This window comes from Lepus europaeus, chromosome 18, assembly GCF_033115175.1.
Source record: "Lepus europaeus isolate LE1 chromosome 18, mLepTim1.pri, whole genome shotgun sequence".
NCBI classification, from domain to species: Eukaryota; Metazoa; Chordata; class Mammalia; order Lagomorpha; family Leporidae; genus Lepus; species Lepus europaeus.
In genome coordinates, this window is record NC_084844.1 from 49,886,073 (window position 1) to 49,910,626 (window position 24,554).

Consider the following 24,554-nt stretch of genomic DNA (forward strand, 5'->3'; position numbering starts at 1 on the left):
GCACACGCTGACTTTCGTAAGAAACCCAACATGGTGCTCTATCACCTATTAGAATGACTGCACGGTACGTTGGCAAAGGGAAACCTCTACATATCAGTGCTGTAGTTCATAAAACCTAGGCTCTCACAGACCTCGCCCCCGGGAGAGATGGGAAATTCAGGGCCCTGTGGAAACCACTGGTCTCTGTGTAGCAGTCACAAGAATTTAGGCAGCTCCCCTAGCAGAGAACACGCAGGGCCCCCAGGAATATTTCCATTCCACAGGGTGCTGGCCGGCGTCACCAGGAAATGGCCAGAAAAATAAAAAGGACCTGTATTCTGCACACGGAATGCAGACGCCCAAAACAGGCTGAAAGAGGCCCAGGAGAAAATGCAGCGCTCCTCTTCCTCCTCCCTCCCCGGCTCCTTTATCAGCAGAGCTGCGAGCAGCTGCAGGCAGAGCCAACCTCAGCGCACAGGCACAGCAGCCAGAGGGGCACCCCACGTGAGCAACCTACTTGCAGATGGCGCTGCGGGATGCCGGCCCCACAAACGGGCTAGCTACTCGCGGGCAAGGATCAGGCTTCCAAACCAAGTACCCCAGAAGGGACTTGGTGGCAACGCGAATATGCAAGCTCCTCTCTACATTGCGCGACCACACAGGCAACAGGATGGGATGCCCAAGGCCACACAGGGCAGCAGGCTTCCATCTCCAAAAGGAGGGAGGAAAACAGGACAAGATCCTTCTACTGGGCTTTAAAATCCCAGACACCAGTCCAGCCCCTCTGGCTGGCAGAGACTCACACCAGTCAGACGCTGAGCCCCACCCCCACCCCGCAAACAGCACTCCTGGAGCGCCCCAGACCCATTTTCACACTTGCAGAAAACGGTAGAGAGTTTGATCTGAGGTCAGTTTCAGAAGCCCCAGGACCGATGCTCAAGGAGGGCGCCCCCTCTCTCCCCGCCCCCACGGCCCACCTCTCACAGCTGCCGCTCTGCGCCCTGCTGCCATAGCCGGCCCCAGTTAAGCGCCCAGACGCCACCCCCAGCTTAGCGCTGCCCCATTGAACGTGAGCGTTTCCCACCATATAGTCTTGGAACACAGGTTCCATAGCTATGTCACAGCCCGCTGGATGCCACGGTGGCGTCACTGTCGCCACCCTGTTCTCACATCTCAGGGCGCTGGGGCCTGTTCTGCAGCCAAGCCTGGATGTGGCGAAGCCTTTGCAGCCTCCCCGCCAGCGGCCTTTCCCCAGAGGCAGAGCCTGGCGCTCCTCGGCCTCCGAGCACCTGGGTCCGAGGCAGGCTCAGCTGACTTCAATGCCAGAGGCAGCATTTGCTTCTTCATTTTTTTAAAAGGTTTATTTATTTACTTATTTATTGGAAAGGCAGAGAGAGAGAGATTATCTTCCATCTCCTGGTCTCCTGGTTCACTCCCCAAATGGCCACGACGGCCGGGGCTGGGCCAATCCGAAGCCAGAGACCAGGAGCTTCATCCGGGTCTCCCATTTTGCTGCTTTCCCAGACACATCAGCAGGGAGCTGGATGGAGTGGAGCAGCCAGGACAGGAAGCGGCATCCATGTGGGATGCCGGCGCCACAGGCAGCAGCTTTAGCCGCTACACCACCGCTTCTTCAACAAGTCAGAAAGGGCGGTGGTTCACCAGGGTTCAGACCCAGGCCTGGGCACGGCTGCCCAGCACGGGCAAGCAGGCTCTCCAGGGCTGTGAGCCCCCACCAGACCCCCACCAGGCCTGGTGGATCTTGTCACCCAGGGAACCCGTGGCAATGTCTGGCACTGGAACTGCCCCCCGCGGCGAGAAGTGGTGCTACCGGCCTATGGCAGGTAGGGGCTGGGGCCGAGGCTGTGTCCTGCACCACAGCAAAGCCTCCTGGGGCCTGACTTCGGGATCCCAGCACCTGCGGAGCTGAGAGCAGGGGCCCAACAGCGCAGAAGGCTTGAGTCCAGTTACCCCGACGTCCAGGGCAGCAGAGGGAGAGGGGCTCGCTCTGTGGGGTGCATCATGGCTTGGCCTGGATGCGCCACGTCCCAGGCATCATCTTTGCCCTGCTGCCTTAGCGTCCCTAACTCTGCAGCCGGCTCACAGGCTGACCTCCATGGGCGCTTCACTGAGGCATCTCGGGGCAGCCCTTAGGGCTGCCGCCTCCCCAAGCAACCCTCCCTGGCTGGCCAAGTCCACACCCCCCACCCCGGGCTGGGTCCTGCTTCTAAGTCCCCACGTCCTCTCAGGTACATCCGGGTCCTGCAGCCTCTCCTGGATCGATTCCCTTTTTTATCACCACGCCCTCCCTGCCAGCGTCAGCCCCAGCAATTTGAAGCCTTTACCTTCTTGTCTATAACCACAAAGCAGAGCTCTCTGGGCCCTGACAGGCAGCCCCAGGGGAGGCGCCCCCAAAATATCCCGGGGCACCAGTTCCAGATGCTGCTGACGACCCACCCTCCCCCAAAAGCATCCCAAGGCAACATCAGTGGAAAGGGTATAAAATTAGCACGCCGTTGGCCGAGGGCAATACTGCCAAGTTAACTAGAGCGGGAAGGACACAGGCTCTCTCACCCCGCTTCGTCTGGGAGTGGTTTTTGCTTTTGGGTTTCGTTTCTAACAGATTCGCTCACACAAAACCACCTAAGGATAGTCTGTAAAAGCAAAAGGCTGAAAAGAACTTCAATGCTTAGCAGTCGGGGACTGGTTAAATAAATCGTGGGGCATCCTTGGAATGGGAAAAGGAGGGGGCGGCACTCTCTGCTCTGACAGGGAGCGCTCTCCAAGACACGGCGCTCTGTCGGCTCACAGTGCGTTCAGCGTGGGAGGCGTGCGCTCGCTCCTGTCTGCAGGGCTGGGAGGGGAACCGGCGAGGAGCAAGGGCTTGGACGGCCTGAGTCTCTCCGACAGTGGCAGCCGGGAGGGAGGGTCACGGGAGTGAGAGGCGGGCTTCCCCCCAAGCCCTGGGCTATGTATTTCTTGTGCTCCACGTGAGCATTTGACTCCCTTCAAACTAATCTGAGGGGCAGGCATTTTCACCCCTTGGGAGGCCCACATGCCAGACTGGGAGTGCCTGCTTCCAGGCCTGGCTCCTCGGCTTCTGATGCAGCTTCCTGCACGTACGCACCCTGGGAGGCAGCGGGTGATGGTTCCAAGCGCTGGGAGACACAGACACAGTTCTGGGCTCCCAGCCTCAGCCTGGCCCAGCCCTGGCTGCATGCGGGGGAATGAACCAGTGTAGGGAGGACACCCAGTGTCTCCTCTCTCCCTCTCTTTATTTAAATAAAATTAAATTAATAGAATGAAAGTAACCTGAGCCCCCTCTCCCCCGAGCACACGGGCATGGCGGCTGCGCACTCCCAGTCCTCTTGTGTGTTCTTGTCTCCCCCGGCGCCGTCACCTGGAGCGGCCGCAGCGCACAGGAGTGCAGGCTGTGGTGTCAGCGCTCCCTCTGCACCTGCTCGCGAACACGCGCACCTCTCCAGATCAGCACTGCTTCTGGAGCCGCTGCTGGCCGCCGCACTTCTCCCCTGGCATAGCCGCTGGGAAGACCGACCCACGAGAAGGCCCCTGGCCCGGTGCCCGGGACATGCCAGGACTCCCCCAAGGCTGCTGGCTGGGGGAGGCCCGCCTCCAGCTCATGCTCCTCTGATCTGGAGGGGAGAGGGAACTGCAGGTCCACGGAAGCCCCGAGGGGGCAGCATGAACAGGAGCCAGCAGCCCAGGGGGTGTCTCTGCCGCCTCTGCCTACAGCGCCGCTCCCACGAGGACCAGAGGGGCAGGCCAGGTGTCTGAATCAGTCAAGTCCCCGCGTTGTGTCCCATGAGCCCTGACGCCCAAGACGTCCTCGGCAGTGGCCTCGGAAGCTCTGGTGACGTGGGAGACACACATCGGAGGATATGCTGGGACAAGAGGAAAAGGCTCCTTTGTCCCCACCCCCCCGGGGGGAAGTGTCTGGGGAGAGCCGTGGGAGGTGGGAGCAGGAGGAGGGCAGGCGGGGGGCGCGGCAGCCGTGGGGCTCCCTGGGATCCACTCACACCTGCTTCACTGGCACCCACCTGTGCCCCCCTCACATCACCAGCAGGTGCTGGAGCTGGTGGGGTTGAAATCCCAGCTCCAGCACGGACGGCCTGTGTGAATCCGGGCCTCAGTTTCCTGACCTCCCAAGTAGAGAGAGATAACCCTGGTCCTATGTGGTAAGGAACAGAGGAGCTGACACACCTAACACGCTGGGAACAGCACAACCCACGAATGCCAGCATCTATAGACCATCTGTATCCTTGGTGGTGGTGGGCAAGGCACGCCTCCGTGTAGCCTGATTCTGCTACACTGCCACGGGGCCACGGCCACACTCAAGACGACTGAACATCAGCCTACAGCCCCCACGGCCACTTCTAGAACCACAACCTCTCCCTGCCACCTACAGATGCCTGCACTCCAGCCCGAGGCTCTGGCCAAGCTTTCTGGACACACCCTGTGGGGTCTCTCCCACACCTGGCTGGTCTGCCCCTGGCCAGTGTTGGGTTCCCATCACAGAGCTAGCACACGATGCAGGGACGGGGGTGTCTGGGGCCTGGCGCAACCCACACACGGCGTCACATGCCGCTCCTCAGCCCAGGCTGAGCTGAAGGAGCAGGTGCATTGACCATGGTCCCCAGGGTCCAAGTCACGGCCCCACACCGTCACTGCAGACAACCGGAGCCCGCCAGCTCTGCCCCAGGCCCGAGCCAGGACCTTCTTGCTTCCGAACCAAGTCTATTCAACGTCCGACACTCAGGCCAAGAGCTTGCACGGCAAAGGCACACCCTGGCTGAGAACTGCACCTCTAACCTCACATCACCAGCCCCTCCTCAGCTCCCCCGCCCTGGGCTGCCACAGTGCACAACCTGCAGGCCAGCACGGAGACCCCCACCACACACGCACGCCTCCGGATGTTCCGGGAAAGGCTTGTGAAATTCCGACAGGTCTTACTTTCTGAGAACAAAATCCGGAGCACGTCTCCAGGGTCATGTTGGTCTGCAGCAGGGAGTCGGGGAAGGCGTGGGTGACGTTGTCCGGCACTCGGAAGCACCCGCGGTAGGTGGCAGTCCGCCCTGCGGGGAAGGAAACGGGTGCGGGTGAGGACGGCGCTGGCACAGGAGAGACCCCGGAGAGAGGGGCACACCCGAGCAGGAGGGGCGGACTTCGAGTCCGCAAGTGAGCTGGCCTAGATGGGGTGCTGGGGCTAAGCCGAGCCCCTGGGTGGCCAGGGACGCTGACAGGGGCCCGCGTGGCTGACTATGTCAGGATGCCACAGCAGGCGACCTGCAGGCTGACTCTCTGGACCCTTCTTTGTCCTCCAAGAGCACCATGGGCAAAGTCGACTTGGACGTCTGAAATCCTGCCACATTCCCTCTCGCCGAGGCCCTGATGCCACTGCCGCCACTGTGCTTCTAGCGGGGTTTCCCTCCCTGATCGTGAACCCTGGGACGACTCCTCAAGATGGCTCCCGGGGAAGCCCCTTACCAAGCTGCCCTCCAGACCTTCTGTTGGCGTCCCTGGTGCTAAAAGGAACCTTCTGGAATGTTCCGGCTCTGCCCCCTCCCCCCATACTTGCTGACCTCACCAAGCTTCTCTGGCAGCATCATGGTTCTCATCCCATGTTTGTTCTTGACAGCAGGTTTCCCGGGGCTCGGCACCTCCCTGGCTCTCTCTGCACCCCTGGGTGTTCGCCAGTCAGAGCTACGTGACACTGTTCCAAGCAGCACAGACCCTGCATCTGGAAGCCCACCAGGGTCGACCCCAGCCAGGCACAGAGGTGGTGCAGGGAAGCAGCCCAGGCTCCACCGGGACCACCTCTGCCACTCTGGCCTGCCTCAGAGTCAGAACGCCAGCGCCTGTTTCCCACCTCCATACCAGGAGGAGCACCGGGCACCCACGGCTCTCCCCTGGTGGGGCCGAGGCACCCACAGCTCTCTCCTGGTGGGGCCGAGGCACCCACGCTCTCTCCTGGTGGGGCCAAGGCACCCATAGGCTCTCCCCTGGTAAGACCAAGGCACCCACGGGCTCTCCCGTCATGGGGCTGAGGCACCCATGGGCTCTCCTCTGGTGGGGCCGAGGGTGACGGTTAGCACTGGCCCACAAAACTCCTTCCCAGGACTCAGAAACCCCTAGGTGGACCGGGCCCTGGTCCTCGGCCACCCACTAGGGCAGGATGTGGGAGAGGAAAGTCAGCAGGACACACAGGACCTGGGGAGGCTGGAGGGACCAGCGTGCCAGCGAGTCCCTGGCTGCAGAATGGAGCTCCTAGGGGAGGCTGCCTGGGGGCCACGCTGTGCTCCCCACAGGCCAGGATCCTGCAGAAACTGTAACGGGGGAGGGGCAGTTGGTGAGGCTGCAGGAGCTGCCCCTGGACCTCACTGATGGCACCAGGAGGCCACCTACGGCGGTCTCTCCTACACCCTCTGTCTGCTCCCCGGACAACAGCACAGGGCCACCAAGGGCAGAAGGGCATCCCTGAGGGGCAGAGGTCTGGGCTTGCTCAGGGCCAAGCTCCGGCCCCAGCTCCCTGGGAGAGCACCCTGGCAGCTCGAAGCTGCAACTGACGACAGTGGCCACCTGGTCGCCTCTTGCTCAGCCCCTGGGGAGGGAGCGGAAGCCGCCATCAACCACACGGGGCTCCGAGCCTGCCACAGCGAGCAGCTGCCATTTTCCACGTCGGCCGTGACAGCAGGTCCAGCCGGCTCAAGAGCTGGGGCTGCCCTGAGGGACTGCACATCTGTCCCTTAACCAGTGGGTGACAGAAGCAAAGCCGCTGTCTCTACACTTTCACCAGGTGCATTTCAGTGACATTCGAATTCTACCATACACAGGGGCTTGAAGCCCAAGCCCCACAGCATGGCACGTCTCAGGCCTCCCTCCCCACCCTGCTCAGCCGTGAAAGCCACCCCTGAGGCCACCAAGCCCAGCAAGGCCCATGCTTGGACCCAGAGCTGCACGGCGCTGTCCCTCTCTCTCACCTCTGTGGTTCCTACTTCTCTCTGTGTCTGGACACATGGATTGCTTTTCTTTCCCGCTAATTAAGCTATGCATTTAAAATGCTCAATTTCATCCAGCATTCCTAGCTGGAACTTTTCAGATTCTCTGATCCACCTCATTCTGGCCATCTAGGTCTGCCGCTGCAGTTCACTACAGGAACCCAGAGAGGGCCACTGAGCTGCCCGAAGACGCACAGTACATCTAAGGCATATCAGGCCTCAGGCCTCCTCATCGGTTTCTCTGCTGTGAGGGACAGGGAGAAGTGGGCCTCGGTCACAAACTCAGCAATCGTCTTTGAGGGACCCTAACCACCACCCCCCTTGCCAGGAGCCTCTCTGGGGAAGACGACGGGGAAGGCAGGGCACAGGTTCTGCCCCCCGCCCCGCAGTTTGGGTGAGCAGCTGCAGGGGGCAGTGGGGGCCCATGGGACGAGCAGAGCTGGGGAGAGGCGGGCACACTCACGCTTCCGGGAGCCCGGCTGCAGGTCTTCCACCCGGTACACGGAGAGCCGGCCCACGGCCCCGCACGCCGTGCCCTTCTCCCCTTTGCACTCCTGGTTGCACTCGTCCAGCCCGACGCGTGTCGCTGGGAGCCGGTTCCCACAGTAGCACTCGGCTCCGGCCTCCAGGCCGGCATAGATGTAGGATCTGCGGGGACACAGGCCCTGGCTGGGTCAGGAGCTGGAGTAGGGGTTGAACCTGAAGCTGAGGTTGGCTCCGGGCGAGGGGGCGTCAGCAGGTGGGAGGCCTTGGGGCTCACATGTGAGGGTCACGTGACAGAGTTCACTGGTCCTCTTGTCACCCCCGGGCTCTGCCCCCTAAGGTGACATCCAGGGTTCCAGGTTATGAAAAGATACAGGTCACAGGCTGGGAACCTGGGTCTCACGGGGTTGGGGGGGCAGGGAAGGAGCCAATGCATGGTGCGAGGGTTTAGATACAGGTTTAGGTGTTTGGTGTTCCCCACGGGCTTGGCCTCCAACTTCCTAATCCACTCGTGGGTGTGACGGCAAGGGCTACAGGTGGGGACAGGCTGCATCAGACCGAGGGCGGGGCATGTGATGAATGGCAGCAGGCACACAACAATCCCCAGGGGACAGTGTACCCTCCGAGAGGCAGCCTGAGCTGTGCCCCGGCTTACGGACCGGCGCTACGGCACAGCCCACTTCTCCACCGTCAGGTGCGAGGCCGTAGGAAATGCCTGGAGACAGACCGCGCAGGGCCAAACTGCACAAAATGGCCCCTGTTTTCAAACTCCCTTTGCAGGGTGCCTGGGTGGCACAAGCCCGGACAGAAAATCCATGGAGATGCTTCTAGATCCCATCTGGCCTCCGACTCACTGTGAGATGCTCCAAGGCCTAGCTTCCTGAACTGTCAGACCCAAACGAGCCTGTATCACCCTTGGCTCTGGCTTGAGCTAGACTGTGCAGTGCGCACAGGTAGAGACCCCGTCCTTTCTGTCTCCAGCCCCCTTTTTTCCACCTGTAAAATGGCCTCACTACCAGACAGTGGCCACTGAGGATTTATATGACGTAGCGAACAGGAAGAAAGCTACAGGGCTGGAAACAAATGACAAACGCCCTGTGCTGACTCTGTTTCACCTGCTTCTAGCACGCACAGGTAGGTGCGCACACCCAGGCAAGTGCAAAAACACTCATGCACGCACACACAGAGTGCATCCTAGTGGGGACAACAGGGACCGGCCCCTGTTAAGGGAGAAGTGTCCCAGAACTACTGGGCGAGCCGGCAGTATCCGAATAGGCAGATCTTGTCATAAACACAAGACAGAAATACTTTTCCTGGGTTGGTGGTGTGGCTCAGCAGCTTAACCTCTGCCTACGTTGCCAGCATCCCACATCAGAGCGCCAGTTTGGTTTCCTTCTGCTCCGCTTCTGACCCCTGCTTCCTGCTAATGTGCCTGGGAAAGCAGTAGAGGATGGCCCGAGTGCTTGGGCCCCTGCACCCACCTGGGAGACCCAGACGGAGCTCCCAGCGCCTGGCACCACTCGCCCACAACATCCTTTCCTGCGGACGCTGGGATCTGATGGATCGAGGTGTGACTGCACCATGGCAATCAGCCACTGGCAGCCAAAGGGTCACCTTGTTCGGGGACTGTCCCCCGAGCGCTGTGCCAGCAGAGCCAACCTGGTGGGGCCCCGGCACTCACCGCTCAGCACACGCATCCTGGCAGTGGGCGACGGTCATCTTCCTCAGGTCATAGAACACCACCCCCTTCAGCGTTCTCTCCTGGCCGGCATCGCGGAAGCACCCAATGTAGACGCCTGCTGGGACGAAGCGGCATGGAGGTCAGAGGCCCAGCACACGGCAGGAGGGGTCCTGATCACGCTCCCACCCTTGGGAGGAGCCGTGGGGACTCAGGGGCTCGGGGCCTGGCCCCTTCCTCGCTGCGGGGACCTTCTACCTTTTGTTGCACACTCTTTATTACACTTGCACGTGTTTGGGGGTTGAGTGTGAGCATCTGATACACGTTCACAGTAATCACATCAGGGAGGTTGGTGATGTCCATCTCCCTAAACATTCACTACATTTTATTAACATGCGCTGGTCGTACGTGTCTGCGGGGTATGCTGTGGTATTGTAATGAAGGTGTACAATGGGGGCTGACAGAATCAGCATGGGGCAGCTGTCGTCTCCTCGTCAGGACGCCACGCTTGAAGCCCTGGGGAACACATGGCACCCACACAGACACCACTGGGTGCCAGCGGGTCATGGCTTTATGAATGACAGCTCCCTCCCGCCCCCTTTTGTAGCGGCTGGCCCACTGTCCATGTGGACAGCCCAGCAGGAACCTGGCGTCAGCCTGACTTTCCTCCACGTGACGTGTCCGGGACGAGGAGCCTGCCTGCCCACCCTGGGAGCCGCAGGGAGGACACTGGTGGGGGAAGGCGTGATGTCCGCCGACAGAAGGAAGCTCTTTCGGGCGGGGAGAGCTATTTCCGGGGAAGAAAGCCATGGCAGGTGTTTGGTGCAGGGGCCAAGATGCCACTTGGGACCCCTGCGTCCCATATCAGAGCCAGGGTTCCCGCCCCAGCTCTGCCCGAATCAGCTTGCTGCTGATGCTCTCGCTGGGCCAGGTACTTGCATCCCTGCCTCTGCCATGAGGGACCCGGATGGAGCTCCTGGCTCCTGGCTCCAGCCTGGCCCAGCCCCTGCTGCTGAAAGCATTTAGGGAGAGAGCCAGTGGATGGGGGAATCTCTGTCTGTCCTGTCCCTCTCTATCACTCTGCCTTTCATACAAATACAAATAAATTCAAAACGCTTTTAAAAAGGGAATCCTCTGTGTCCAGCAGGGAGCAGGCCCTCATTGCTGGAGTGCGCTCGACGTGCGGGCTAGCATGTCGAGGGCCGTGCGTGGGCATCAACTGGACCCAGCGACTGCGGGGCCCTCTCTGGTCACCTCAGGCATGGCCCTGGAAGGGGACACTGGGGGACAGCCCCACAGAGCAGCGGCGGCACCGCCGCACTGTCACACCCCGGCCGGGTCCCCAGCGACGGTGGGAGACACCTCGCAGAGATGCGTGGAGAAGCTGCCGCACATGAGCCCACACACACGTGTGTTTGCACACACACCCTGCAAGCTCTGAGCGCACACCCACAAGAGCCGCACAACCGGGGCCCATGACAAACGCCACACTCCTCCCCGAGGATGCCTCCGAAACGCCAGCTGTGGGCGCCCGACGGCTTCCCCAGGAATGAAGCCATCTCTGGGAGGAGGAGGGAAGTCCTCACGGCTGAGAACTTGGTTCTGGGGCCACGGAGGGGGCACGGGCTGGGTGATTCCCAGGAGCGAGCCTGCCGGCCACTTGCTTCTAAGGTCCCAAGTGGGGTGTGGCTTTTCTGCGTGAGGACCACACATCATCCCTGCTCTCACTCTGCTCATGCTGTGCCTCGGTTTCCCCAACTGTCAAATGGATCAGTGCCCCACCCCCAGCTCATTTCTCCTTCTTCTGGGCTTGTCCCTGGTCCTCCCTCACATCCACATGCACCTTTCCACCTGTCCCTGAAGGCTGGAGGCCCCGGCGCTGACCCTGCCAGCTCCCTGGGTCCCCACCTTGCTCTGCGTTCCTCTACATTGGGCCTGAACAACTCACCATCAGCCAAACCATTGTCACGAACCTTTGCTGTTAATGTAAATAAAACCCTTTCATGTTTGTGTGCCCTGTCTGTTAAACACAATGCTCCTAAAAGCCACCCCCACACGGCCCCCGGATGCAGGCTGGGAGTGGACGGCCCAATGCCAGGAGGGCGTGGTTCCCAGGGCCCTCAGCTGAAGGGCGACGAAGCAGAGGAAAAGGACTGGGCAGACAGGAGGCTGTACTTCCTGCCATGCCAGGAGCTCAGGGCGGAGGGCGCCGGGGCTAAGAAAGGATGCCATAGCCACCGTCTTCTACGGCTGCCCAAGGCCTGGCTCCCGGGAGGCCTGGCAGCCCCGCAGCCTGTGTGACCACTCCCCACGTGCCGTGCACCAGCACCTGCTGCAGCTCTGAGGACCGCACAGACAGCCTTCACCCCGGGCGGCCGGCACGGGCTCTCCCCTTCTGCCTGCCCACTAAGAAAAGCAGAGCTGGAGAAACAACCGGCTCAGCAAAGAAGCAATTCTGCTGCTACTGGCGATGGAACATATGCAAAACACAAGCTCCGGGACCGTTAAACGTGTTATCTCTGTAAACGGGCAGTTCACAGCAAGGCTGCGACGGAGCTGCACGCAAGACCTTCCAGCCTGAGCTGTGCAAACTCGCTTCCGGAGACTGGATGGCAACAGCCCTGGAGCACAAGCTGACCTAGGTCCAAATGCTGGTTCCACCACGATCTGTGTGGCCGGAGGTGTACGGCTTCCCCTCTCTGAGCCTCAGCTTTGCCATGTGTAAAATGGGTCTATGGTGCCGATTTCACAGAATGGTCGCGACAATTTCCTAACTAATGCGAAGTGCAGTTAGACTCAAAATTTAACACAAGGCTTGGGCTAACGAGTGCTCAGCTCATTATTAATAAAGAAACATGTTTAATTCTTTTACTTCCTTGAAACTCAAATTCTTCATCATTAAGACAGTGCCAGCAGGGGGCTGGCCATGGTGAGGCAGGTTAAGGCACTACTTGTGCTGCCGGTACCCCATCCTGGAGTAGTGGATCTAGTTCCAGCTGCTCTGCTTCTGAACCAGCTTCGTGCTGATGAGCCTGGGAAGGCACTGGAGGATGCCCAAGTATCCGGGCCCCTGTCCCCATGGGGACACCTGGATGGAGCTCCTGGCTTCCGTCTGGCCCAGCCCCAGCCACTGTAGCCATTTGGGGGGATGAATCAGCAAATGGAAATCTCCGTCTGCCTCTGTCACTTCGCCTTTCAAATAAATAAATCAACCCTAAACAATAAATAAATCAAATGGTGATAGCATCACTTACACCAGAAGGTTGCTGGAAGATTAAATTACGGCAGACGCCCATCTATCCAGAACAGCGCGTGCCACACGGCAGACACCGCAAAGTCACGGCCATCAGCGCCCCATCCCAAGTGGTGAACCCAGGGCTGAATAATTAACACGTTAATGAGAAGAGAGGAGAAGGGCTTCAGGCGGTCAGCCTCAGGCTCCCCGGCATAGGCCTGGCTGCCCAGCCTGCAGCGTGGAGGGCCAGGGCCTGGGGGCAGCAGGAGGCACACGGCGGCCCCTGGACCCCTGGCTGTGGAGGAGAAGAAGGTCTCTCCTTTTATCTGGAAGCACAAAGCACGGCTTTTCTAACTCCATGCCAGAGGCCAGTAAGCCCGAGAACTTCCGAGGGACAGAGAGGGGCAGGCGAGGCATGGAGGTGTCTGTCTTTGTCCACATCAGTTCATTTGCACATCAGAACAGACAGGCCGCCAGGCTATTAACGCCGGCTCAGGAGGGAGTGGGACGTCTTCGGAAATTACTGTCGATAAAAAACAAACTGGCCACGGAGAAGTTACACAGTTCTTCCCCTAGTACTGATGCTTTATCCCATTATGGATGCTGTCCAAAGTATAACGAAACACCCCGTGATGGACGGGGCCACCTGCAGCTTCCGCGGGGGCTGGCAACTGGCCCGGGCTGGGAAGAGACCCTGGCGGCGGCGGCTGCAGCAGGGGCAGGACCACGGCCACTTCCCACGGAGCAGGAGAGCTCCAGCCATGACCACACGGCCCCTCGACCCCCAGACTCACTTTTCTGCGGGGGGGATAAGCAAAGCCCACCTTAAATCCTGGGCCATCTTCCAAACAGTTCACAACCAGATCTGCCACCCCGTGCCCCAGGCTGGCCCTGCAGTTAACCCTTTCCTTACTGGGTAACAGGGGAGTCTGGGGGTCAGTGGAGGGGGCAGCCAGAGTAGAGATAGTACCCTACAAGAGGGCAATAACTATGTGTCACAGGTGTGGCGGTGAGTCAGCACTTTAACAACTGGCATGGAAGTGAGTCACCGCTTGATCAACCGGTGTGGAAGTGAGTCAGCACTTTAACTGATGTGGAAATGAGTCAGCGCTTTAACAACTGGTAGCCCAGACAGCCGGGTAACAGGTGAACCTCGGGGCGCTTCACGTCTACCCACAATCCCTCGCATGTCTCCTGAACTCTTCCGGAGGAACTTCAAAGTCAAGGGGCGCTCATTTGCTCTCTTGGACACAGACCACTCCAAACCCAGGCCAGGGCTGGCTCCCCCTGAGCCCTCCCCTCTGCCGGTCACCGGCAAAGTCACTTCTGTCTACACAGTCCACAAGCCCTCTGCAGGTGGATCTGCCGTACCCCAGTCGGGCTGGGCTGTGTCTTCCCGGCTGCAGTAGCAGAGCAAGCTCTCCAGGGGGCGCACAGGGAGACTCCCAGGAAGCGTGGGATTTGCCTGAGCTCACAGAGCCGGGAAGTGGCAACACCAAGAACTCAGCACGCTCTTTCCGCGGCCTTCCCTCAAGACCTCCAGGCTGACTTCTAGAAGTCACTTACACTTTAGTCTGAACAAGCTGCACTGGCGTGCTGGGGCGTCTACCGAATTACACCTGTGTGCCCGGAGCGTCTCACCCCTCTCTTCCTGCCCACGAGCCCTGCTGAGGAGTCCTACAGCCCCTCGGCCAGGCTAGCTGAGCCAGCCTCTCCCCCGGGACCCTCTCAGCACCCTCCAATAAAGCTTCGCTCTCAGCTCCTAAACCCTGCCACTTGGTGCTCTGTGCTCCGGCCACCCTGCTGGCAGCTGGCAGAGCGGCTGGTCACGTGACAGTGGCAGGGCTCTGGGTGACAAGCTCACAGGCCCCGGCAGCTGTGAGTGAGCTGTGCCCTGCGCCCCTGCCTCCTGCAGGGCAGAGGAGGGAAGAGTCGGGCGGCCACGGGCCCGCAGTGCCCGCCTGTCAAGGGGCCGGAGAAAGGGGCTGTGAGAACGCGGCTGCACCCACCTTGGCTGCGGGCGGCGGGCCTGGGGTCCTCGGGGCCCGCGGCAGGTGGCCCCTGGGGGTCACTCAGGAAGCGGTGGAACCAGCGGCGCCGCAGCTGGCGCAGTTCTGGGCTGCGGCTCCTCTGCGGCCAGCGGAACCCAGGCGGAGGCCGGGCCAGGGGGCGCCGCAGCACGTCCACGTCGAGCAGCAGTTCGGGGTTGACACGGGGGGCGTGCAGGGCTCTGCTGTCCAGCAGGCCCACACCCAGGGCCACGGCGGCCACGGGCAAGGCCTGGAGGGGGCCGGGGGCCCGGGGGCCGGGGGCGAGGGCCACTCGGGCCCGCTGCAGCAGCAGCAGGCTGCCGGTCATCAAGTAGGCGGCCGTGAGGAAGAAGAGCAGGAACTGCGTTCTGCGGAGAAACTTCTGGAAGCGGAAGAGAGGTTTGGCCATGCCCCCGGGCGGCAGGGCTCCCGGCCGGAGCCCCGGGGACGGCTCCTAGTGCCCGGGCAGGACGGAGGCCGGGGCCTCTGGAGACATCATCCTTCCATGCTGGCTCCTGGGACCAACCCGTGCCACCCTGGCTCGCTGGTCGGCCCCGGGGCCAGCAGGTGTTCCAATGGTGCCGTCACTTCTCCCCAGGTGGCGCTGGGCCCTGCAGCTGCTTCTGTCCTGGTGTTACCAACACCCCCATCCTCAAGTTCTAGCCGCCCTCATCTGGCTCGGAACTCTGAAATGTGGAGAAAGAGAAACTTAGACACAACGGGAAAGTCTGCTCTAGCACCCCACCCCGGAGCAGGACCCCCCCAACTCCCACAGGGCTAGATCTATCAAAGGAGCAGCCACGTTGCTAGGTTCAAATCCCAGCTCCGTGACACAGGGCAAGTGGCTGAACCCCACTGGGTGCCAGCATTCCATCTGTGAAGGGGGACCACAGTCCCTGCTCCCTGAGTGACAGCGGAGGCCCAGGGGTGACAGCAACAGCCCTGGACAGCAGCTGCCATGCACCGTGCTTAGCAGTGCTGGGCACATGTCTTACTCATCAGCCACGCGCATCCGGGGCGGGAGCTTTTATCATCACGCCCATTTGACAGATGAGGAGGGAAGCCATTTCTCCAAAGTCACAGAGTTACAAAGAGAGAGGACAGACGGGGGGGAGGGGCGGGGAGGAGAGAGCTTCCATCTGCTGGTTCGCTACACAAATGAGTGTACTGGCTGGGCCAGCCCGAAGCCAGGAGCCTGAAACTCCATCCAGTCTCCCACATGAGTGGCAGGGACCCAAGTACTTGGGCCATCTTCTGCTGCTCTCCCAGGAGCATTAGTAGGGAGCTGGATAGAAAGTGGAATAGCTGGGATTTGAACCGATGCCCATAGGGAATGAGAGTGTTGCAGGCAGCCACCTAACCCGCTGTGCCACAACACTGGCCCGAGCCTGTGCTCTCAGCGTGAGACATCGCCACAGCTAAGTGCACCAGGTGTCCCATATGGGTACAACCAGCAGACTCCCAGGATGCCCTGGGGCCACGAGCTGTGTTCTGGAAGGCGCTTCTGCAGAGGCTGATGGCCGGTTCTCACACAGAAGGAGACCCGGAGGAGGGAGTGGGCTAAGTCTCTGTGCCCCTACCCCTTCCCTAGCGAGAGGTGCAGGAGAGGGCAGAAGGGTCCCCAAGCAGCCCCTGCGGGCGCCTCCACCCCAGGACGGCGGGCTGTGGTTCCCACCGGCGGCGTCTCTGAAGTGCACTGTTGGGTTTGGCGCGGGGGCCTGCAGCTGCCGCGGGCCGGGCTGCTGTGCCAGGCGGCCCCCAGCACAAGGGCAGGCTTGTCCCAGAAGAAAGGCTCGCAGAAGCGTGACTAAGCCACTGCCCCGTAACAAACGGGGCCGGGACCCCCGCCAGGCCCGCGCGGCCGCTCAATGGCCGCTCTGTACACAGGGACAGATGGCCGGTGTGACAGGAAAGACAATGTTTGGGCTCCTGGGGCTGGCGTTCCAGGCTCCCACCCCCAGCTGAGGCTGAAGGCCCGAAGGGGCCCAGACCTAGCCCGGCCCTTCCTGACCGCAGGCTGAGGGCCCCCAGGTTCCGGGCCTTTGGGGAGGGCAGGGCCATGGGCACAGGGCTGGCCCACAGAGGGGCGAGGGGGGTGGGGGTGGCCAGGCTGGCCGGACACCAGGAAGGACAGTGGAATTAGCCCCCAAGGCAGGAAGTGCATTCCCATGGGCCTCGGAGCTGTTATTATCTAAGCTGGGGTGTGTGTGTGTGTGTGCACGCATGTGCGAGCGTGTGTGTGTGTGTGTGCCAGGCCCACCCCAGCTAGCCTCATCCGATTTGTACAACCACAGAGAAAATCCCACGAAATCCTGCCTGATCCCTCTGCCTCCAGCCCCGGCCCCTCCAATCCGTCTTCCACAGGCTGCCAGGGTGAGCCTCCAACGCTCCGAACCTCATCACGGTGCTCTCTGCATAAAACCCCTTTCAGTAGCTCTGGCGGCTTTAGGGATCAGCTCCAAGCTCCTTAGCATGACATCCAAGGTCCCCTTCATGATCTGGCCTGTCTGGCCTCGTCTTCTGCCACACTCTTCCCTTGAGTCAGTCAGTCTCTCTCTCTCTCTCTCTCTCTCTCTCTCTCTCTCTCTCTCTCACACACACACACACACACACACCCCTACCTCACAGTCCAGCAGAGCCACCCGTAACCACAGCACATCTGCCTCAGTGCCTTTGCACAGGTCGCTCCCAAGCCTTCCCCTTCTTCATCTGGAAAATCTCTGCATATCCTCTAAGGCTCAGCTCAGACATCACCTCCCTGGGAAGCCCTCCCTGACTACCATCACCATCACCCACTGGCACAGACTCCCTCGGTGTCTCCACCGCCTCTGGTGGCCCCGTGATCCTGGGACAACTAGAACTGTCCACCTCCCCATCAATCACCCAGGGGGACTGTGATGGACTCCAGGCTGGGGGCCATACCAGAGCCATTCTCATCACTCCAGGCCCCAGCCTGAGGACTGGCCTGGCCGGGATGCCCAGGGCTCTGGGCTTCTGGATATCATTTTGAAAATGACCAAGACGACACGGACAGGAAACATCAGAAGTCTGCTCCCGCAAGGCAGCAAGATCTCAAATTCCACTCTTGCAGAGCTGGGCGCAGTGTGGCCGGGTGCAGGCCCTCCGGCCGGCAAAGGCTGCAGTGTAACCAAGCCGGGCCTTGCAGACCTGTGGGAGTTAGTGAGAGGACCTCCCTGCAGGTGCTCCCTGCCCCCAGGTGGTCACTCTAGGAAGAAGGGCCTCCAGGTCTGTCCACAGAAGGGTTCAAGTTCTACGGTTGGGATCCCAACAGTGAGAAATCCGACAGAAGTCCAGGAGCGGCAGCACCTGCCACGAGAACCTACTGGAAAGTGGGCAACGGCTCGCGGCTCAGAATTTTGACGAGCGGGTGTGGTGTTCACTTTGAGTACTGATAGCAGCCGGATGGGGCTCCTCAGTGAGGATTCTAAACTCGCCCCACAGTCCTCTTCCCGGGGTGGGAAGCACTTCCGAGATCTGGGAGTCCACACAGAAGCAGCCACTTCCCCTGCCAAGCAAGCTGTGTCACTGCAAACTTTCCAAATCGCACAGCTGACTGCCAGCCAGGACACTCACTGGGCGCTGCACGGCCCGAGCGTCTGTCCCCCTGCCCTGGAGTCGCCCCGCACCTCACGGCCACCATCCTCCCTGCCCGTGGGCCCCGCTCTTCACTGGCTCCCTCTGTCCGGGGCTGACAGCCCCTCCAGGGCTCGGATCCCACCTGATGCACAGGGCCGGCCGGGCAGTGACCGTCAGTGTCTGCCTGCCAAGTGACTGAACCCAGGAGAGGCTTGCGGGTAGGCCCGGACACTTGGAGCAGCTGTGTGCAGGCTCGCAGCCAAGCCACAAGGTAAGGTAGAATAAGGTAGACAGCGGAGGTGGCCACAGCTGGCAAGCATCAGGCCGCTGCCGGTCTGTACCAGGCCCGGGAGGCCAGCAGCTGTACTACTGCACCCCAAAGCCGGCAGGCTGTGCAGCACAGCCAAACCAGGCTGGGTAGACCTCGACACAGGGCTGGGGCTCGGGCCCTCATCTGTTTCAATGGAAGCAAGTCAGCATTGGGATGGGATGGGAATGGAAAGTGAATGGGGCACTTCTGTTACCCACAGGCTGCGTTCTGCACTGGGTAACCCTGCAAGAGAGGCCAACACGGAGAGGCTGCAGGACGGGCCTGCAACAGCTGTGCCACGGGTGAAAAAGTCCCCAGGGCCCCCTCCACCTCCCCTGGCCCCCCACTCCTCGGAGTGAGCCCGGCAGCCTACTCTTGCCTGAAGTCAATCGCTATGCTAAGGCGGCTGCTGGCAGCCGCTCGCTGTCTCAGTGTCAGCGTCTACACGGCCCGTGCAGCTTTAATGAACAGGCAAGATGGGAAATGCCTTCACCAGCACCACCTCACCAACTCCACGCGACCCTCCCAGGCAGAAGCCCGGCTGAGGCCGCCAGAACTGAGCAGGTGCAGCTCACCGTCCAAGGTCAGGCAAGCCAGGGCCGGCACTCAGACCCAGGACACCTGTTCCCAGAGCCCACCCCGTGCCACTCCACTTCCTGCCTCTCTTCCCACACCAGCTCCGGCTTTGCACAAGGCAAGATTTATTCTTGAAAGGAGTCGAGTATGCCTCCGTCAGCGCCTTTTGAAATCCTGCCAGGCCAAAGCTCCTGGAGACGACGATGCTAACACACAGTGTCTCCTGAGCCAAGCCTTCCAGACACTGCCATGTGCGGAAGGCTCTGGCCGCGGGGTCCCTCCCCTCCTTTGCAAGTCACAATTATTTGCCCCCTAAGACGTGGTACCCGGTGGCACCCCTCATCTCGGAACCCTGCACAGTGCTTCACGGGAGACTGACCAGCTTCCCACCTCTGCCTTGTTGGGAGAGGGTGCCGGGCTGGACACAGGCGTGCACCCACCACTGCCATCCTCCTCCCCCACTGGGGTCATTCTGGAGCAGAGCAGGGGCTCCTGGAATCTCAGGCAGGAAGCAGGAGGGTAGAGCAGGTAGGACTGAGAAAACCTGAGCTTTAGTTTCTGTGATGCTACCCGGGATCCAGGCAGGCAGCAGTTGCCAAGTGTCAGGAGGGGGGGAGGGGGCAGGTGGCATCTCCCCCAGGAAGGCTGGGGGTGCAGAGAGCAAGTGTCAGGAGGGGGGGAGGGGGCAGGTGGCATCTCCCCCAGGAAGGCTGGGGGTGCAGAGAGCAAGTGTCAGGAGGGGGGGAGGGGGCAGGTGGCATCTCCCCCAGGAAGGCTGGGGGTGCAGAGACCAAGTGTCAGGAGGGGGAGGAGGGCAGGTGGCACCTCCCCCGGGAAGGCTGGGGGTGCAGATAGCAGGCGATGCCAGTGGGCAGAGGAGAGGACAAGAGGCAGTCCCTGGGGCTGACGACAGGGTCTGACCAGCAGCTACTGGGATGCGCTCACATGACTTCTCCAGCTCCCTCCATGCCCTGGCTAGAGGGGACAGGCGGTGGCAGTCCGGGGGAGGGTGACTTCAGACACACCACCGCAGCAAAGGCTGTGACACCCCTGGGGCTCCAGGCCCCGCGGCCCGGAGCCCCTACTTGGGGGCCTCATCGCAGACACGCCTGGGGAGCCCACAGCTGTGCTCAGGGCGCCTGGATGTCCCCTGCCCCGTCCTTCCTCAGCCCTCCCCCTCCTGCCTGCACCCAGGCTCAGCACCCGTCACCGGGACCCCAGCCCACTCCAGCAGGCTGGCCCCTTCCAGCGCCTCGTGCTCTTTCCCATGCGAAGAACTGACAGAGCTGGGGCCTGCAGGGACTCCCCAGGGCTCGCCCAGCTGAGCCCAGCCGCTTAGCGTGGCACCAGGGGGCCCTTCCTGGCCTAGTCCCCAGCCCCTGTCTCTAAATGCTCTTTGCACAACGCTGAGCCCCAACCGCAGCGCCCCCCTCCCCTGCGCCCTTCCACCAGCCAGGGATCGCAGCTCCCCTCTCGTGGCTCTGAGCTGCTTCCTGCGCAGCTCCCCTGCCACCTCCTCCGAGAAGCCTCCCTGACCCCCGCCCCGGGGGGCACCGAGAACAGACGCTGCTGTGGACCATGCCTTCTGAGCCATCCTCCTGCCTCCTCCCAGCCAACACAGCCTGAGCCTCGGCCTCCCTCTGGGTGGGGCACAGGGCAGGTGCAGGAGATGAGAGCCCCTGGCCACACCCTGATGCACAGGCCACACCTGAGTCTTGCAGACTGTGAAAGGGAGCGTGGAACGCGACACAAAACACCTGGGCCCGGTCTGGGGCGGGATCGCTGCCTTCTGAATCTTTTAACTTCAGCAAAAAGGGTCCAAAATTAAAAAAAAAAAAATGTGGCTAAAAGGGTAAAAAGCAAGTGAGTAAGGTCTAAACTCAGTTTGGTGCAATGGGAGAGACGCCCTTTCGGGACCCCAGGATTCACATGAGAACAAACCGTCACAACCCACCCAGGAGATTGCAAGGCACTTTCAGGTCCACCAGGTGTGCTCAATGAATGAGTAGGTGAGCAAGCGAATGTGTGATCCCCCCCAGACCTCGGGACGTCAAGCTCGTCATCGTGCCCACTGCACAGATGCAGCACTTGAGGCTCTGCGAAGGCCCGCCGGCGGCAGCAGCGACAAACAGCCACTGCCGGACCCAAGCCAAGTGTTCTGCTGCCAAGCGCACAGGTGCACGCCTCGGCCTGCTCGGCCCCGTGCACTGAGACGGGGCATGACTCTGGTCGGCCGGTGTGGAGCCCACCCCGCTCTTGGAACAAGCAGCCACGGCCAGCCTCTTCTGGGCCACCGTTCTTATGGAACCCCATCTTGTTGGTTTGTCTGGGTGCTTCCTTCCCTTGGTGGGGAACCCCTGAGGGGGGTCTGGGTCTCGCTCAGAGTCTGGCAGGTGAACAGGTGTTCAAAGGCGACGGGGTGGGTCGGATAAAGCTAGGCAAGAGCGTGAAGGCCCCAAGCAGAGTTAGCCTGGTCCTTCTCTGGTCAGTGCCTGCCCCTGGGACTGGGACTCAGGGAGCTGGCCCAACACACCCGCTATGATCCTGTCCTGGGGCCAAGGCAGAACCCCTGGAGCGGGCTCACACCCCAAGGCCGGTCTCAGCTCCAGGGGAAGCAAGTCAACAAGTGGGGGGGAGGGGCTACCTGGAGGGGAAGTGCACCCAGCCCATTCCTGCACCCACTGTGCACCTCCACGGGGCACGCAGTGCACAGGGACCGGTCCCTCCCCGCCACACATGTCCCCCCCTCAGCGGCACAGGTCCGACACTCATTCAGACCAAAGGTCCACACGGTGGCCACACAGGGTGTGGAGCGATGCGAGGCAGCAACACTGGCCAGAAGGGCCACTCCAGCCCAGCCCGGCTCCAGCTGCTGGGGACCTGCTCCGCCCCCGCTGGGGCGTGGGATGGTCACTCACACCTCACTGAGCTGCCCGGAGTCCTTGTGGCCCCCGGGGGAGAGGTGGGAAGCTCATCTCTCGGAGACCGAGTGGGGTCCGAGCAGGGTGGGAAGCCACGCCAGGAGAGCCAACCAAGAGACATAGCCCTGCCCGAGTTCCTGCGGGATACGGCTGCCTCCAGGCCTGCAGGCTGATCTGGGTTCAGAGGCACTGAGCCGCCTGCTCCGTTCACTCCACCAGGAATCGGCTCTGCCGCTCGGCCCCCGGCGCTCCGGCTGACCTGGCCAGGCTGCAGACCTGCTGGTGGCCCCGAGGGGCGGCTGCGGCCTGGCGAGGAAGGCAGGCAGGCAGGCAGCAGGGTCGCGAGGCCGACCTCCTCCTAATGCAGGCTCCTCTGCACTTCCACCCAGAGGTGCTGACCGCCACCGTGAAAGGAGGGACCCGCCTCACCCCCAAGGAAGACATTCTCCCAGGAGACCCGAGGAGACGGTCCTGCTGAAGCCCTGAGGGCCAGGCGCAGGGGAGGGCCCCAGCCTCCTCTGGGGTGGGGGGGGAGGATGAAGCTGTCCCGGGCTCAGGACAGTAGCGGGGCCTCTCACCAAGCTCCCGCCATCCCCTGTGCCCCGGGCATGTGCTGCTTTTCCTTTGGAAGCCCTCAGAGGCACTTTCTCCGAGGGACTTCTGACGGCCATGCTAAGTCCATGCAGAGGCGCAGAGCACGCTGGAGAGAAAGCACCCTCACCCCTCACCCACGGAAAAGCTCTCGGGATCCCAAGGAAAGCTCCGGCACCCGCAGTCCACAAGCAGGGGCCGCCACCCACGGCCCAGGACGGGGGGGCTGACCTCCTGGCCAAGTCTCTCCCTCCCCATCCGCCCGTGCTACCTGTGCGCGAGAACCTAGAAGCTGACCCCACTCCTGATCCCAGCCAAGGGGGTCTCATCACAGGCCAACCCCAGCGCCTCCAGGAGCCCGCAAGCGCGGCCCCAGCTACCCCAGGGATGACGTCTGGGACGTTTTGAAAAGTACAGGCCACCAGGACAGCCCCCCCCCCCAACCCCGGGAGTCTGTCCGGCTTGAGAGCAGCCGGAGCCCCCACGGTGAGCAGGCGCAGCCTAGGGCTCCCGCCGCGCCCACCGGGAGTCGGCACCAGGGCAGAGACCCACCGGGAGGCAGGACGCGGCGGCGGCGGGGGAAGCGGAGCACCGCCCCTGGGAGGCCACCCCGAGGCAGGGGCCCCAGCCGGGGACGCTTCTGAGCGTCAGAGAGAAACGCAGCTGGCAGCTCCGTCCACCCCGGCAAGGAGAGGCTCCACTCCGGGTAATTTTCCGGACAACACACAGAACGTTTGGCTTTCGCCCCCTGCCTCGGCTCAAGTTCCCCGGGAGACTGGAGAGCGCCGTCCGCGGGCCGGAAGCCTGGCTCGGCGGCCGCACGCAGGGGGCTAACGCCGGGGGAGCCAGTGCGCCCCGACTCTCGCCCCCGCCCCCGCCCCGGGGGGCCGGACGGGCTCGAAGGGCTCCCGGAGGGGGACGCAGCGTGGGCAGCTGCCCTGCGTGCACCCCCGCCCCCGACTGTGGCCGAGCGACCCCCCACCCGCCCCTACACACACAGCCCGGCTCGGGCTCCTACTCCCCTTCCCCAGCCTAGCGGCTCCAGAGGCTGGGAGGCGCCCCCCGCGAGCCCGCCCCGAAGCCGGAGCAGGTGCAGCCCCGCCGCGCTCCCCGCTGCGTCTTCCCAAACTTGTCTGCCCGTGACTGGGGGTGGGGCGCGGGGGAGATACCGCTCGCGACCCGCGCGGCGTCCCGGCTGGGGCCCCCGGGAGACAGGACTCACCCCGAGATCACTGCCGGCTGAGGCGCCTGCATCGGCGGCCACGCGCCCGCCACCCGGGGCGCCGAGCCCGCAGCCCCGCACTGCCCGGCGCCTGCGGCGAGCGGACGGACGCGCCGGGCACAGGGCGCCGCCGCCCGGCTAGCGGGGCTGCGGGCGTCCGGGCAGAGGCGCGGCGTTGGAGCGGGCGGGCTGGGAGCCGGCGGCCGGGCGGGCGGTCGGGCAGGCGGGCGGGCGAACGGGCGCCCCGCTCTGCACATGCTCACTCGCGCGGCCCGGGCGCCGCGGCCGGCCGCCGCCGGGTCCTAGTGGCGCCGGCGCGCACGCCCGCCGCTCGCGGGAGGGGTCGCGGCCACGCGGGCGGGGGCCCCCAGCTGGCCGGGCGCGCGAGACACCGGCGCGGGGCGCGCCGCTGCGCCGCTGCCGAGCGCAGACGTGGCGCCCACCCTGGTGCGCACACCCACACCCACACGCGCACGCACACACGCGCCACCACAGCCTTGCACTGGAGCCATGCAGCCCCTAAGGACCCGCAGACACACACCCGCGCCTGGGATACCGCCACAGTGCCCCCGGGTGCGGGGCCGGGGAGAGGGCGCGCGCGCACAGAGGCAGCCGCACCCTGGGCCACTGCCTCACCCACGGGTCCACTCACCCCGACCACGCACACTCGCCCCCTGGGCCTCGCTCTCAAACAAACTGGGACCCTGGGACAGGCGCGCGCACGCACGGCTGCACAGCTTGTAGCGCTCCGGTGCAAACGCACAGCGCCACAGGCGCACTGGCTCTCCGTCCCGTGCGGGGCCGCAACACTGCCAGCCACGGCTTTGCACAGACGCACGCACACCACGAGACCGTCCCGCACAGAATCGCAGCCCGACAAACCAGTGCCCCGCGCCGTCTCGCTACACACTCCGGG

At 62.7% G+C, this 24,554-nt stretch overlaps 1 protein-coding gene across 1 annotated transcript in view; it reads right to left on the reverse strand.

Moving 5' to 3' along the window:
- Positions 1-23,718, reverse strand: part of WSCD1 (WSC domain containing 1) — a 37,442-nt gene extending 13,724 nt beyond the window's left edge. The window contains exons 1-5 of the mRNA XM_062216486.1: positions 23,639-23,718; positions 14,401-15,107; positions 9,160-9,274; positions 7,459-7,643; positions 4,951-5,072 (exon numbers count right to left, since the gene is read on the reverse strand). Coding sequence (XP_062072470.1) covers positions 4,951-5,072; positions 7,459-7,643; positions 9,160-9,274; positions 14,401-14,830 — 852 coding nt within the window. The 5' untranslated portion in view covers positions 14,831-15,107; positions 23,639-23,718. The remainder of the gene's footprint in view (positions 1-4,950; positions 5,073-7,458; positions 7,644-9,159; positions 9,275-14,400; positions 15,108-23,638) is intronic.
- Between the last annotated feature and the right edge of the window lie 836 nt (positions 23,719-24,554).